This window comes from Lampris incognitus, chromosome 1 (genome assembly GCF_029633865.1).
Source record: "Lampris incognitus isolate fLamInc1 chromosome 1, fLamInc1.hap2, whole genome shotgun sequence".
Taxonomy (NCBI): domain Eukaryota; kingdom Metazoa; phylum Chordata; class Actinopteri; order Lampriformes; family Lampridae; genus Lampris; species Lampris incognitus.
In genome coordinates this window covers 18,320,229-18,334,559 of record NC_079211.1, presented here as the reverse complement: position 1 = coordinate 18,334,559, position 14,331 = coordinate 18,320,229, and the positions used below count along the sequence as shown (strand labels likewise).

General features: G+C 42.1%; 1 protein-coding gene and 1 non-coding gene across 2 annotated transcripts; one reads left to right on the top strand and one right to left on the bottom strand.

Annotated features, from left to right (window-relative positions):
* The first annotated feature begins 301 nt into the window (after nt 1-301).
* LOC130127632 (U6 spliceosomal RNA) lies at nt 302-407 on the top strand. Its single transcript, XR_008811837.1, has one exon. It is a non-coding gene; the product is annotated as a U6 spliceosomal RNA (small nuclear RNA).
* Nucleotides 408-2,103: 1,696 nt separating this feature from the next.
* Nucleotides 2,104-7,837, bottom strand: il12ba (interleukin 12Ba). Its single transcript, XM_056276478.1, has 9 exons — nt 7,821-7,837; nt 6,539-6,542; nt 5,977-6,064; nt 5,466-5,750; nt 4,164-4,269; nt 3,749-3,993; nt 3,277-3,458; nt 2,920-3,045; nt 2,104-2,151 (listed from the first exon to the last, which is right to left on the bottom strand). Exons 1-9 carry the CDS (start codon nt 7,835-7,837, stop codon nt 2,104-2,106), a joined length of 1,101 nt encoding a protein of 366 aa, XP_056132453.1.
* Between the last annotated feature and the right edge of the window lie 6,494 nt (nt 7,838-14,331).

The window sequence follows — 14,331 nt, the reverse complement described above, 5'->3', positions numbered from 1 at the left end:
CAAGCTGATGTGTGAGCGTTCTGGCACAAAATGGCTGCTGTGCATCACCTAGGTGGGTGCTACACATTGGTGGTGGTTGAGGTGAGTTTCCCCCTTGCAATGTGAAGTGCTTTGGGTATCAAGATAAAGCACTATATAAATGTAATCAATTATTATTATAATAAATTACAGCTTGTCCAAAATGCAGCAGCCAGACTCCTCACCAAAACCAGAAAAAAAAGAGAGCACATCCTGTTTTAGCTTCTCTTCACTGGCTTTCGGTAAATTTTAGAATTGATTTTAAAATATTATTGTTAACTTTGCATTGCTTCAGCAATACACATGCTAAAATTGGAACGGTACAGAGAAGATTAGCATGGCCCCTGCGCAAGGATGACATGCAAATTCATGAAGCGCCCCTAATTTCTGTGATGGCCTGGCGGCCTGTCCAGGGTGTCTCCCCGCCTGCCACCCAATGACTGCTGGGATAGGCTCCAGCATCCCCGTGACCCTGAGTGCAGGATAAGCGGTTCGGATAATGGATGGATGGATGGATGGAATGGATGGATATTAACTTTTAAGGCTCACTCTGGACTTGCAATCAAGTATACTTCAGATCTTCTGACACCATACATGCCCAGTCACAACCTGAAGTCCTCAACCAAGGCTCTGCTAGCCATTCCACAATCTAGGACTAGGACCAAGGTGACCAGGCTTCTTGTGTTAGGGCCCCTACACTGTGGAACAACCTCCCTGAGGAGATCAGACTGGCCAGCTCCATACCCTCCTTTAAATCCCTCTTGAAAACACACTTTATTTAATGTGTGTTTATTCAGGATTTGTAGTCTGAATTTGTCATTTGTTTACCTCATTTATGTTGTATCACTATTTATTTATTTATTGATTTTAATTATTTTATATTTTTAATTGTACTTATTTTATTTTTCCTCATATGTAGCTCCTCTTGCTTTTATATTTCCTTCCCAATTTTGTTTAACTGTTTTTAAATTATTTTCTATCATTGTCTACCACTTTTTTAACTTGCAAAGCACTTCGTAACTTCATTTTGAAAAGTGCTAAATAAATAACGTTATTATTGTTATTATTATTACTGCTACTACTATCAGAACCCACATAATTTCCAAAATGAGACGTCCACCAGCTTCAAGTAAACGATGACCACTCCAGCAAATGATTCACAAGGTAGGCTTCTGAAAAGTTCAGGTCCTCGGCTGTCGAAAAGGTATCAGTTTTGAAGACCATCCTCTGCATTTTGGAGATACTGAACGTTGACGTTCAGGCTATGATTTCTCTCTTTCCGAGCGCGCTCAGATTATATTGTGTTTTATAAAGACTGATTCATTTTTATTGACACCATAGAATTAAGAGGTAAGCTGTCTGTCAGAGCACTGAAAATGCATAGCGGAACTGCAAGTTTTGTAAATAAATTGAATGAAAAAACCTCGTTTGCAGATGAATATATATATATAAAACCTTACTACTTGTTTCGCTGCTCAAATTGGTCAGCTAAAGCTAGTTGTATGCTTTACGTTAGTCATGCAAACCCGTATGCACTGGCTCAGATGTACTTTGTCTGAGAAAAGTTTTATATTGAACACAAACACACATGTATGCACACACGCACGTGCACACACACATGCACAAGGACACACACACATACATACAAACTGAATAAAAAGATGTATTGTGTGTGCAATACAGAGTGAGAGTATACCTCTTTCATTTTGTCTCCAGAGAAGCAAACATATTGCCAGTATCACATATATTTAATTCAGTATTTGGTAATGACATACTTCCGTGGGGAAAATATTATATTTTGCTATTGCCCAAAAATGATGCACATTTCATGATAGCAAGATAATCAGCACAAACACCAATAATAATTACGAGAACACTCAGGGATAAATAGGAATAAATAGAAATAGAAAACGTAAAAGAAATAGTATTCCAACAGATTTCTCAAGGTTGGGAATCCAACGATAATAGGCCGATTAATGTCGATGCTTCCTCTTGCGTGTGTTTTTCTCTCGTGCCTGCAACAGGAGACACATGAAAATGGTTCAGTTAGTTTGCTGCACATTTTCAATTTCCAGCCATGTGATTTTAGCCTCGCACGTCTGGATCAGGTCTATGTCTGGGTAGCTCCTGGATCTAACAAGATGATGGCAGAGATTCAATTGTGTCTCCAGCCAGCCCCACTGTGTGCCATCATGTCTTTCTCTTGAGAGACAGAAGAGAGTATGTCACATTAAACTGGATGTTTAACCTTTCTCTGCTTATTGGCAAATGTAAATACCTCACACAACAAGACTTTGGACCTTTTTCTGAATGACTAGGGTCCACCGATAAAACTCTTGACAATGGGCATCCGGTATATACCGTTGCCTACCAACACGGGGATCGCCGGTTCGAATCCACGTGTTACAAGCCAGATGTGGGTATGTATCCTGATCGCTGTAATAGCGCCTTCTCTGGTGGATAGGGGCGCCTGTTCGAGGGGGGGGGCGTGATCCTCCCACGCGCTACGTCCCCCTGGTGAAACTCCTCATTGTCAGGTGAAAAGAAGCGGCTGGTGACTCCACATGTATCGGGGGAGACGTGGTAGTCTGCAGCCCTCCCCGGATCGGCAGAGGGGTTGGAGCAGCGACCGGGACGGCTTGGAAGAGTGAGGTGATTGGCCAGGTACAATTGGAAGAAAAAGGGGAGGGGAATCCCCCCTCAAAAAAAAACAAAACAAAAAACAAAAAACAAAAACAACTCTTAACATTGATGATACAGCAATTAACCAAAATAAAGACCATTGATGATACAGCAATTAACCAAAATAAAGACCATTGATGATACAGCAATTAACCAAAATAAAGACCAAAGAAAAAAAACGTGGCAACATTTTTTGCTAGTGTTTATATCATCACTCACCGGCTTGTAGCTGCTCCAGTCGCTCCATCGTGAGTTACAGAGAACATCCTGAGCTCGGACACAGACTGGGTTGCGTCTGTGCTTGACTTTATACTGGTAGGTGACTCCAGGGCTGACCAGCATAGTCTTTGAAATAAAAACAGACACTGGATCCATCAACATTTAAAATAAGCTGGAACAGTTCTGCCGCTGAATAGCCACAAAGTCAGTCAGCTCAAGCCAGACGTATATAAAAATACTTTTAATCTAAAATAAGTACTGACATCTATTCTAACAAATGGACCAAGAACACACATTTCAACATATACTGTATCAGGGAAAATGCCGTAAAGTGAACATTTAGCGGGTTGCTCTTACGTTTACGACTTTTTTTGTTATGCATGGGTGCTCACAGGGGTTCTGTCTCCTACAGGTCTTCTTGATCTCTACGATCTCAAATGTGAGGGGGAAGTAGGAGTGAGGGCTGCTCCAGGTGCAAGGGTAACTCCACTGTATTGTGGTTTCATTGACCTTACTGATCGTCACCTTGTCAGGCTTTACTATCGAGTGGGAGGTAGAGGTAAAGAGAGAGAGAGAGAGAGAGAGAGAGAGAGAGAGAGAGAGAGAGAGAGAGAGAGAGAGAGAGAGAGAGAGAGAGAGAGAGAGAGAGAGAGAGAGAGAGATTTACACAGAAACGGGCAGAGAGAAAGACATTAACAAAAGGAGAAAGAGGAACTTCCTCACGTCCTGGTACACGTGTTTATCACGTCTCAGAAGACTGCATTCTGAACTACTGGCCAAATGCATGTACATGCAAATTAAGGTTTGTGTCTCCGGGTGGGTCCCTCACCTATTTCGGACATATAGAAACTTGTAGAGTAGTCTTCTACCAGGTAGTAGTTACTCCTGACGTAGATGGTGAGATGGATTCGCTGGTTCTCCTCGGCGTAGGGGCAATGCTGCTCATCCCGACAGGAGATGCCACGGCCGTTAAGATCCACTACACAGGTGATATTGCCCAAGGGTGAGGAACATGTCCACTGCTGGTCACTCACTTCCACAGAGCAATGGGTATAATCAGGATCAGGAAACCCACTTCATAAAAAACAGAGAAGATGTCTTGGGTCACGGTTTTGTTTGATGAGTGATGCTGATGTTGCTGTGCATTCACCGTGCTTCACCAGCCAATATTTTGTAACACTTATTTGTAAAAAATGTCTCAGTTTCAAGCTCCATGACTTTTAAACAAAGTTTTCAGAGCTTACCGTTGAACTCTAACGAGTGTCACTTTGCCCAGGCGGTAAGGATGCCACGTCCAGGAGCAACGGAGCTCTCCATTGTGATTTTTAGCTGAGCACTTTAAATAATCATCTAGATCGACGTGGACAAGGGCACACACACACACACACACACACACACACACACACACACACACACACACACACACACACACACACACACACACACACTATCATGTAATCAAAATGATGAAATAACTACCCAGATAGCAAAATTGCTGTGGCCCGGACCCGTCCCACACTGACACGTTCATCCGGCCCACATATCGCACGGAATGATGGCACTTGGGCGGTCCGCTCCTGTTTGCCAGATCTGGGCCAGAACCAAACCATAGCAAATGCTGCATGTGCCACATATTTGCCAAAGGTGGCTCATATTTGTTCTATGATATTTGGGCCACATTCACCATTTACCACACGGGCCATTTCGGGGTAACATCCAGATTACATGTTGCCGAGTGCGCCGCATCTTTGCCAAAAAAGGTCCACATCTGATTTGGCGTATTTGGGCCATATTTGATATTATACATGTGGGCCACTTCTGGCTCACATCCATTTTGTCAGGGCCAGAAGCAGGCCATCAGTGCCGCATCATTGCCTGAAGTGGCCCACATCCAGATGCTATCTGGGTATTTGCCCCCACAGAGCAGAACATTGATAAAAACGAGAGAATGCACAATGCGACCTGAGGTATGAAATGTTGCCGCTAAGGAGTTTCTGAATGTACAGTTCATAAAACGTGAAGATGCGCTGTTTTAATGTCATAATTAATGCCAGATAGGAACAAGATAAGAGTGTAAGTTAAAGGTCCAATGTTCATTGGTGAAGTTATTTTAAAAAGTAAAAGAAAAAAACAAAACCGAAATCGTTAAATTATCAATGCACGTTAAATTTATCAATGCACCCGCTTTTTGGTGGGTGTAGCACATTTTCTATTCACTCCCCTGACTGGCTGTCAGGGCCGAGGAGTACCAAACTACACTTGGCTCACAAAGTAGGAGTTGTCCGGTGGCGGGGTTATGAAAATAACAGGTCAAAAATGATTGGTTCTTTTCACATGAGTGATGTCATCACTGACATCACTGGCTCGTTGGCTCCAGCGATCTCTTTTTATTCTGACACGAACTCTGGTGAAATGGCAAGTAGTACTAATACCTACTTTAGCAGCACATAAATAACATGTAATACTGGTCTTTAATACTTTAATGTTGCGCGTGTAATACTGCTATGTTGTCTAGAATAGGGTTCCTTGAAAGGATAACACTGTACTTTGGTCGGTTCTCAGGAGAATTCTCTTCTGCTTGGTGGCATCCATTTGGATCAGCACCAAGGTGTGGTTAAGGAGCGACCCATCCTTGCCGTGACAGGTGTAGTTGCCCCCTCCCTGGCTCTCCTCCAGCTGCACCCGGTATGAGTTCCCTCTCTGCATCTCCTCCACGCCATCCTTCTTCCAAACGATATCCTGAACCTGGACGTTCCTCCTGCCCATCTCTGCTGAATCCAAGCAGGTCAGAAGTTGCTGGCCCAAACAGCCATCCACTTCCACTACCAGAGCTACACACACACACACACACACACACACACACACACACACACACACACACACACACACACACACACACACACACACACACACACACACACACACACACACACACACAGACAGACAGACAGACAGACACACACACACACACAGCCACAGTGAATATCATGATGGTCAATCTGAAAAATTCTTGAAGCAAATTAGCAACTATCATGATTTGATTATTACCAAACTTACTGTTTGGTATGAGAGTCCATTGGTTTATCGGGTTGCGTCCATTTACTTGCTGTATTATCGCACAGATAACGATGAAAGCAGAAAAAAGCTGAACAGAAAAAGAAACAACGAGGGTCAAACAAGCAGAGATAGCACGAAAAAAACAAAAGAAATGATAGAAAGGATAGTGTAATCAGTGTTGCTGAATAACGGGTATTCAAATCAGTATCGCCAAAGAATTCAAAATCTAACACATTAAATCTGATCAAGTTGGGAAAATACAACTGTCACATTTGTAATTTGGTATCTGTATAGAATTCTCTCTCTCTCTCTCTCTCTCTCTCTCGCTCCACATATTGCCTGTTTCCCAATAATTATGGTGAAACTAAGGCCACCGCTGAAAGCCACGCTGTAGGCTACTGAACATGGTCGGGGGCATAACGAAGGAAAATGAGTCGTCTCACCATTTTGTGAAGACCCCGCATGAGGAGAATCAGACGATAGAGAAAAGCCTACGGAGCAAGTCTTTTATATGCGAGCGCCAAATTACTTCCCTTCAGAAAAAAGTACAGACCTTTCTAACCATCCTGAAAAAAAAAAACACATGGAACGACAGATTTAAGTCACAAGTCTTCACACTTCCCCTTACAGGCCGCTACAGAAAAGAAAGAGCAACAGGTATTCTGTTTCCAGTGATTTCCAGTGTGGAAACACACATTCGGTGAGGATGCTGCAACGGCACCCCAATATTTTGATATATTTTAATATAACGATTTTTTTTACATAATGCATTGAATATAATATTTTTTCGCAAACTCATTCGTCGTATTAAAGTATGTAGAGAACTATTTTTCCGACGTGCCCGCTCATCGCAATCTTCAGTGAACCTGCAAAGCAACGCGTTTAGTTATGCTGCCATTTGATTGGCTGAGGGGTTATCACGTTCTCAGCACATGAACGTATCGAAGCCCCTCTCGTCACCTCTCTCCCGAAGAAGACGCGCTTGTGTGTGGCGGAGTTGCTGCAAGATAGCTGGACTGACGGTAAGACATCAGGCTGGCTGTTGCAGACTTGGTTGACGTAAACACACCAGGAAATCATTAAAGTAAATCCTCACATTAGTTTTTCGTTTGGCCTCAACATTTTTGTCCGTGTTTCTGCTTTGTAGATAGAAAATGCCGCCGAAAAAGAGAAGAGACATCCGAAAGCTTTTTCACCACCCAGAGTAAGTAGTAGACTAGCTGCTAGGCTGTTGTTAGCTTGCTAACTACCCACAAAATGCAAGCCTCCTAGCCTAACGTTAAGACCCATTCTACTATGGAAAAGTGTTATTAAGGTGTTAGTGTAGTGAATGTAATGAAGGCTAGTATTGAAGCTAACTGACTGGGTTCTGTAATATGTGCCGGTCGATTTAAAGACACATGGATGCGGTCCCACACAAATGCAAACATGCTAGCCTAGCGTAATATCACCAGTCTTCTACTGTGGAAAAAATAACTGGTAGCTAATACGTTTCGAGGGTAGTAGTAAAGCTAACTGTGTCCGCTCTAGTCTTTGAACCAATGTTAGCAACTACAAGGGTTAAACTAGTGAATAACTGCTAGTAACTATGACTCACTGCACACAGGAAAAACAGCAGCATGAAGCAACAAATGTAGAGCAGGCTGATGATGAATCAGGAACAGAGTTTCAGGTGAGGTGTTGACAATGCCTGTTAGCATTTTTGTTTGGAATAAAGATGACAACGATTGCAGTTCTTTGTTTTAGGATGCCCCTACCAATACTGAGACCAAACTTACGCCCTTGCTGTAAGACAGTCTGGGCACATCCCCGTAGATTCCCACCCGTGACTTTTTTCCACTTACCTGACCTCTGCAAACATTCCTTCACGTTTACTTTCATTTTACTTTACTTAATTTAATTTAACTTCATTTCATTCATCTCCTCACGTTTTAACTTTGCAAAGACATTCTTCTTTGTAGCATATTTTCTTACCATTATCAGCCTATATTATTATTATTATTATTAACAATTAAAACCTACCTATCTAGCTGAGAAAAACATGTCAATTTAGTGTGTTACTTTTGCTGACATTTGACCAACCTATACGTCGTTAGTTTTACTACAGAAATGAGTGTCGAAAACCAGAACCTCATGCAGTCGCTCATCTGTCCCTGTTCCCCTTCTGTTTCAAGAGGGCATGTGTCACTTGTGTGCGTGTGTGCGCGCGCGCGTGTGTGTGTGAGAGAGAGAGAGAGAGAGACTCATCTATCCTATCGGTTATCACTGACATTGAGGTAAAAATATGCCATTGGGTTGAGATACTTCCACTTAGCTCCAAAGTAGTTTCTCATGCTTCAAGAATTTTCTTGAACGAATGACAGAGGGTAAATAAAAGACGATGCCACTTGAATTAGGAGTCGGCTTGCATTGAAAACAGGGAGGATGGAGCTTCAGTTGTCAAGGTTAGTCAGTTTTTTTATCTGAGATACATTTACTTTGCGAATTATGAGTGATGACAATAACTTCAAATGTAGTTAAAACATTTTATTTGCTTACATGACAGTACAGATAAATATATTATGTAATATTCATATAAAACCACTAGATGTCAGCAGAGGACTACAGGTTTGTTTGATGGTCGACTCAAACGAGAAGGTGTAGGTAGGCCCCTAAACAAGTCAAACTAATTTAGGAGTTTGAAGGAATGCAACCATTTTAGCTTTTGAGCTTTGACCAATAAACACACTCAACCTCGATCTAAATGAAACTGCGGCATCCCCAGTACTGCACTTTCCACATGTGCACTTAGTTTGTGCAGATTACTGCTCAGTTTGATGGGACTGCTCTTCCAAAGTGACATGGCTGAAATTTCCACAGCTGTTGAGGATTATATAGTGTAGGGAGAAGGGTTCTGTGTGTGTGCCTCTGATCTCCAGTGCTGCTTCGGAATCCCTCCCAGATGCCATAGACCTTGGTAACAGCTGGAATGAAATCACTCCGGTGATCTCATCTTCTTGAGAGTTGGGGGGGGTACAAGGAAAAAAGGAGAAATCAATACACACGTGTGTGTGTGTGTGTGTGAGTGAGTGTGAGAGAGAGAGAGAGAGAGAGAGAGAGAGAGAGAGAGAGAGAGAGAGAGAGAGAGAGAGAGAGAGAGAGAGAGAGAGAGAGAGAGAGAGAGAGATGACGAGTGGAGGGGATTGACGGAAACAATTTAGTCGTGCAAAGTGGTGAAACCTGCATTCTAATTCAGGGCGCTGAGTAGAAACGAGCTTGATGAGTAGAAACGAATGCATCTGCATGTTCTTGAGTGAGTGTGGCTTTTTGATTTTGTAATTAGACAGAGTGGCTGCCGGCCTTCGTCTGAAAGCATATTTGTTGTGTTAGATTGAAATGGATGAAGAACGAAACACTTCTTTTTTTCTCTTTCGTATTCCTCTCAGTTTAGTGTACACAAACTCACCTGTCAGCGTAACACCAGATATAACAACTCTGTCCAGCTGCAATAGTATTTCAGCGGGTTTTCTCTTCTTTTCTTCAATTTTAACATCATTGACATCTGTTGTTTTGGACACAGAATTGTCATTGTCTGGAGACAGAATTTGGATAAAAGGAGGAAAGAAGACATTTATTTTCATACATTTTATTCATCAAAATACCACTAAAATAATGTTTAATGCTGATAGGTTTTGTTTGTTTCGTTTGTCCATTAGTAGGCCATGATTGAAGACTGAGAGGCCAATACTGCATAGATGAACAATATAGAGAAGACGTATCTCCCTTTTTGACAGGTAATAAGAATTTATCGCTTATTTTACTGCACAAACTATACAGTGGGCCTCATGCCAGAAAGTGTCTTCACACGTGGGTTACGGCATGGAAAAAGTTTGGGAACCCCTGATTTGAGCCATAGAGACAGTTGAGGAAGGGCGGCATCATATTATTTGACACTTAAATTTAAATTAATTCATGGGAAATAAAGGGAGGACTCAGATATGGCAGATAACCTTTGGAGATGAAGGGAAGAAAGAGAAAGATGAAAACAGTGTGGCTTCCAATTTGCCAATGTGGACCTCACTCACTGACATGTGTCAAATTCACAGAGAGTTCATACTTTGATATCAGGCTGTCTGCGCAGGGCTTTTCATCCTGATTGTGATTCTGGTTCCATGTAATGGACACTTGACCCATAATGGCAATGGTAAATGATGATAATAAAGACTTGTGGTCTTCAGCCACAAAGCCCCCAGTGCTGTGTAAAGTACATTTCTTGATACTTTACTAAGTTCTGCTATACATGTATGTCTTCGCCCATCTAAATTACAGGGTTTCTTAAAGCCACAATCCTAGACATTACAGTTTTTGCTGAATTTACTGACAGCTAAGGTGACACTGGTAATTTCTTGCATGTTTCACGATTCACAGCCCCACACATCCATTCAGGATAAAAAACGGTTATGAGGACCTCTGTGTCAGCAGCTTTCCTACCTCTGTACAAAGACAACACAGCTGCTATCTGCCTGTTACAATGCTATCAGCTATAACAACTAGAAACACTATCTGCTTGTTACAATGCTCTCAACTATGTAACAACTAGAAACACTATCTGCTTGTTACAATGCTCTCAACTATGTAACAACTAGAAACACTATCTGCTTGTTACAATGCTATCAACTATGTAACAACTAGAAACACTATCTGCTTGTTACAATGCTATCAACTGTATAACAACTAGAAACACTATCTGCTTGTTACAATGCTATCAACTATGTAACAACTAGAGACACTATCTGCTTGTTACAGTGTTACCAACTATAACACTATCTGCTTGTTAGCCACAATTATGCTGCTTCTGCTTTCATCTTCTGCATTTGGCTGCCATGCTGCAGAAGTAAACCATTATATTTGATAAAATTTCCCAGGCCGAAAACAACCATTAAAATGAGTGATTACAAAAGGGTTCATTTGGATATTCAACCCGGTCTCTTCAGTCTGCATACAAATAACACAACTTAACACTTTCAAACAGCGTGCAGCGCAAACGCCAAAGTCCAGTTTTGCGTGCAAATGATTGCCAATCCTTCCCGTTAACATCTACGGAGAGCAGACGCGTCCACATACCACGCATCATATTGAACGGTCATGACGTCACCAGCGAGGCCCAGTTCACCTGACGTGCGGTAACCCAGTCACCATAATAAAATGTTGATGTTTTACCTTAAAATCTCGACGTTTCTGACGTCGACGTTTATGGTTGACATCAAATATTTACTGCAGCTGAAACATAAATTACACTGCATTGAGATGGTTTATTTGAGTAAAAAAGCATACAAATGTTGATGTATTTAGGATATTTTTTGCAAGTATTGTAGAAATATGTTTTGGGGTTGTATTCATTATTGGAAACCTTGCATTCCAAGAAAAAAATTGCTGGCCAGACCTGAAAGAATCTTTGCAATAACTAACAAACTAAATATCATATACATTAACAAATCAAAGATTATGGCAATAAAATGCAAATTTCTCGCTGGAAATGTCATCAAAATGCATTTTATGATGCCGAAATATCTTAAAATGTTGCATTTTCTATTGAGAATAATATGAATGTCAGCCTGTTTTTTTTTCTTTCACAGACAGAAACTTGACAGTCACGTGACGTGACGCAGGCTTCACCAACATCGGCTATAAGTTGAAAGGTTGACATGAAACGTATTTTTTGGTTCAGAAACGTCGAGATTTTAACGTATCCGTGGTTTGCAGAAACATAATAATGCCAATATTATATTCTGGCAACTGGGTTACCGCGCATCTGATGAACAGGGCCTCGCTGGTGACGTCATGACCGTTCAAGGTGACGCGTGCTATTTGGACGCATCTGGTCTCCATAGAAGTTAATGGGAAGGACTGGCGTATGCACTGCACACAATTTGGCAGTGTGCATTTGTGTTGTTTGTAAGCAGATTGCGATATATTTGATTTTAGGCATTGTGTCTTAAAAAGTTTCAAAAGGGACATTTGATTGCCTGCAGATCATCAGGATTTTAGCTGTAACTCTCAGTTGATTTTACTTAACATTCCAAAAAAGATGACGGTCGATAGAAAAATCCTCTATGGTTGTTAGTTACTGCTTGTTGAAAAGTTCCACTAATGTGAAACTGTATCATCATTGAAATGATGCAAAGGGGAGCGGGGGTTAGATGATTTCCCCAATTATCAAATTTCCCCTTGGGGATGAAAACAGTATTCTGATTCTGTTGATTGTGATTTAAGGGAGGGTATGTAAAGTAGATTCTCTGTCTAGCCCCCCCCCCCATGCACACACAAACAAATGTGCCACTATTAGAAAAAAAGGATGACTTGAAAAATAATTTTCCACATGCCATATTGAATAATAACCCGCTGCATCACCTCTGCGCCCTTCAAATGAACAATGTGACGAGTGTGTTTGGAAACTGCAGCGTTTACAGCAACTCCGGATTCTCTCCGTGTCTTCCTGTGTGCTGGCTGCGCTGCCTTTTTACATCGCTCCTTTCTCCTGGAATGGATGATGAAAGCTGGCTCTTTCATCATTACGCCGGCTGTTTGATTCTCCGCTTGACCTTTCATCCAAACATTTGCTGCTGAAGCCCAACAAGGAGGGAACGAATGACACCTGAATGAGCCCCTCTCTCAGAGTTAATGAGAAAGTTCCAAGAGTTCAATAAGTTTAAATGGATGAGACTCGAGGCAACTGACTGGCAGGAGGGAGTTATTAGCCAAATTGTTGTCCCATAGTGTCATGCTGCATATCGTCCCCCAGCAGGGGAAACTTGGCTGGTCCTGCATTGTTTATCGCCGTCTCACAGAAGACCTGGGTCACTGAGGGGTATCCTGGTGAAGAGAGGGGGGGAGGCGGAGAGATATTTTACTGGCACTATATCGCCTCTTCCCAACCAGCTAATATGACGAAGTTTCGGAGGGATGCTGGCAAAACCCGCTCAAAATCTTGTGCTCGCCTCCTGGAGTTTTCTTCGATGAGAAAAGAATCCAGTTATTCTGTAAACGAACCAAGAGGCCACGATGTCCTCCAGTCACTTGCCTGATGGTTTAGGCTTTATTGCAAGCGGAAATCACTAAAAACGAATGATGATGATTATTAAAATAATGAGCACCGTGTGTCATTCAGCCTTAAATGAGCGATGCCTGTGACAAGGAGTGCTTTTTTGTTGTTGCAGGAATTGTCACTGAGAACAGAGGTTGTCCTTTCGGGGGAGAGGCGAAAAAGTCGCCCATTATCGACTGAACTATTCAGACGCAGTAGACAAGTGTTTTGGATATTGATGATTTCCGTTATGCACTCAAAGGCATGGGGATTATTATGGGGAACGAGGGCACAGTATTGGCAGCTATTTTCTGGTGAGAGGAGGTAGAGAGAGGGTGCCCTTTCTTCCGCGGTTGATATCTTGAAACTAGATGAATTGGAGGCCTTGTATTTGGGAGCTTTGGAGGGTTGACAACAAATGGCTGAAGCCTTTTACAACCACCTCCAATTCACAGGCTTGTCCAACACTAAATAATGAAAGATTACATTAGCACTTCAATTTCACTGATGCGCATATGGCAGGGAAGAGTAATAAACTGGAGTGAGATTCTCAACAATTATAATGCCACCCCTTGAGTTTCTCTGATGTTGGGTCAGCTAAGACTGTTTATATTGCAATGTGCTAAAACTGCAGCTTTAGGGCCAGGGGATAATATTGAGCCATTTTCTTTTCAGCTCTGAATGGTGGTCTGCATAGGCAGGGCTGTTTTTCCTTTTAAAGAGCCCACAGTGTGTGGGATGTGTCTTTGACCTCCTGAGCCCATTCTGTGGGTGGTAGTATGAGTAAGGAGTTGGTTCATGCACAAAATATTGTTTTAACTGTCTGAAGGCCTTATCAGACTCTGTCGTGAGGCCAGTGGCAGTAGTGTGTGTGTGTGTGTGCGCATGTGTGTGGATGTGTGCTCCTAAATCAACCCAGACAAATGATCTATGATCTATAGATCAACACCCTGTATTATTGTCAACATCTCCTCATTCCCATTGCCTGTAACAGAGACTGCCTCTCGCCAGCAAACTTGCCGGATAAGGTTTAAATGATTCCACCTTTGGCTACCTCCAAATCTTCGGCAGGGTGCCAAAGTCCCTTGAACATTTTATTTTTTTTCCTTTTTTTTATGTTTCTTCCTGCTCTGATGTCCTATTTAGTGCTACGGGATGTATATCTGAGGCCCCCTCTTGGGATCCTGGCTTTCTGCCTGGAAAGCTGTTTCACTCGAAAGGGGAACCAGAGAAACCCGAGTCAAAATGGGTGATCCCACAGCCAGCACTGTGATCAGTAATATATCCCGTCC

Excerpts from the sequence above, each read along its gene's own strand:
- il12ba (XM_056276478.1), bottom strand. Across the intron at positions 3,994-4,163 it reads ACACTCGTTAGAGTTCAACG|TGGGTTTCCTGATCCTGATT; the intron begins GTAAGCTCTGAA and ends TTTTTTATGAAG. Across the intron at positions 2,152-2,919 it reads ACTGGAGCAGCTACAAGCCG|ATCCAGGAGCTACCCAGACA; the intron begins GTGAGTGATGAT and ends TCATCTTGTTAG.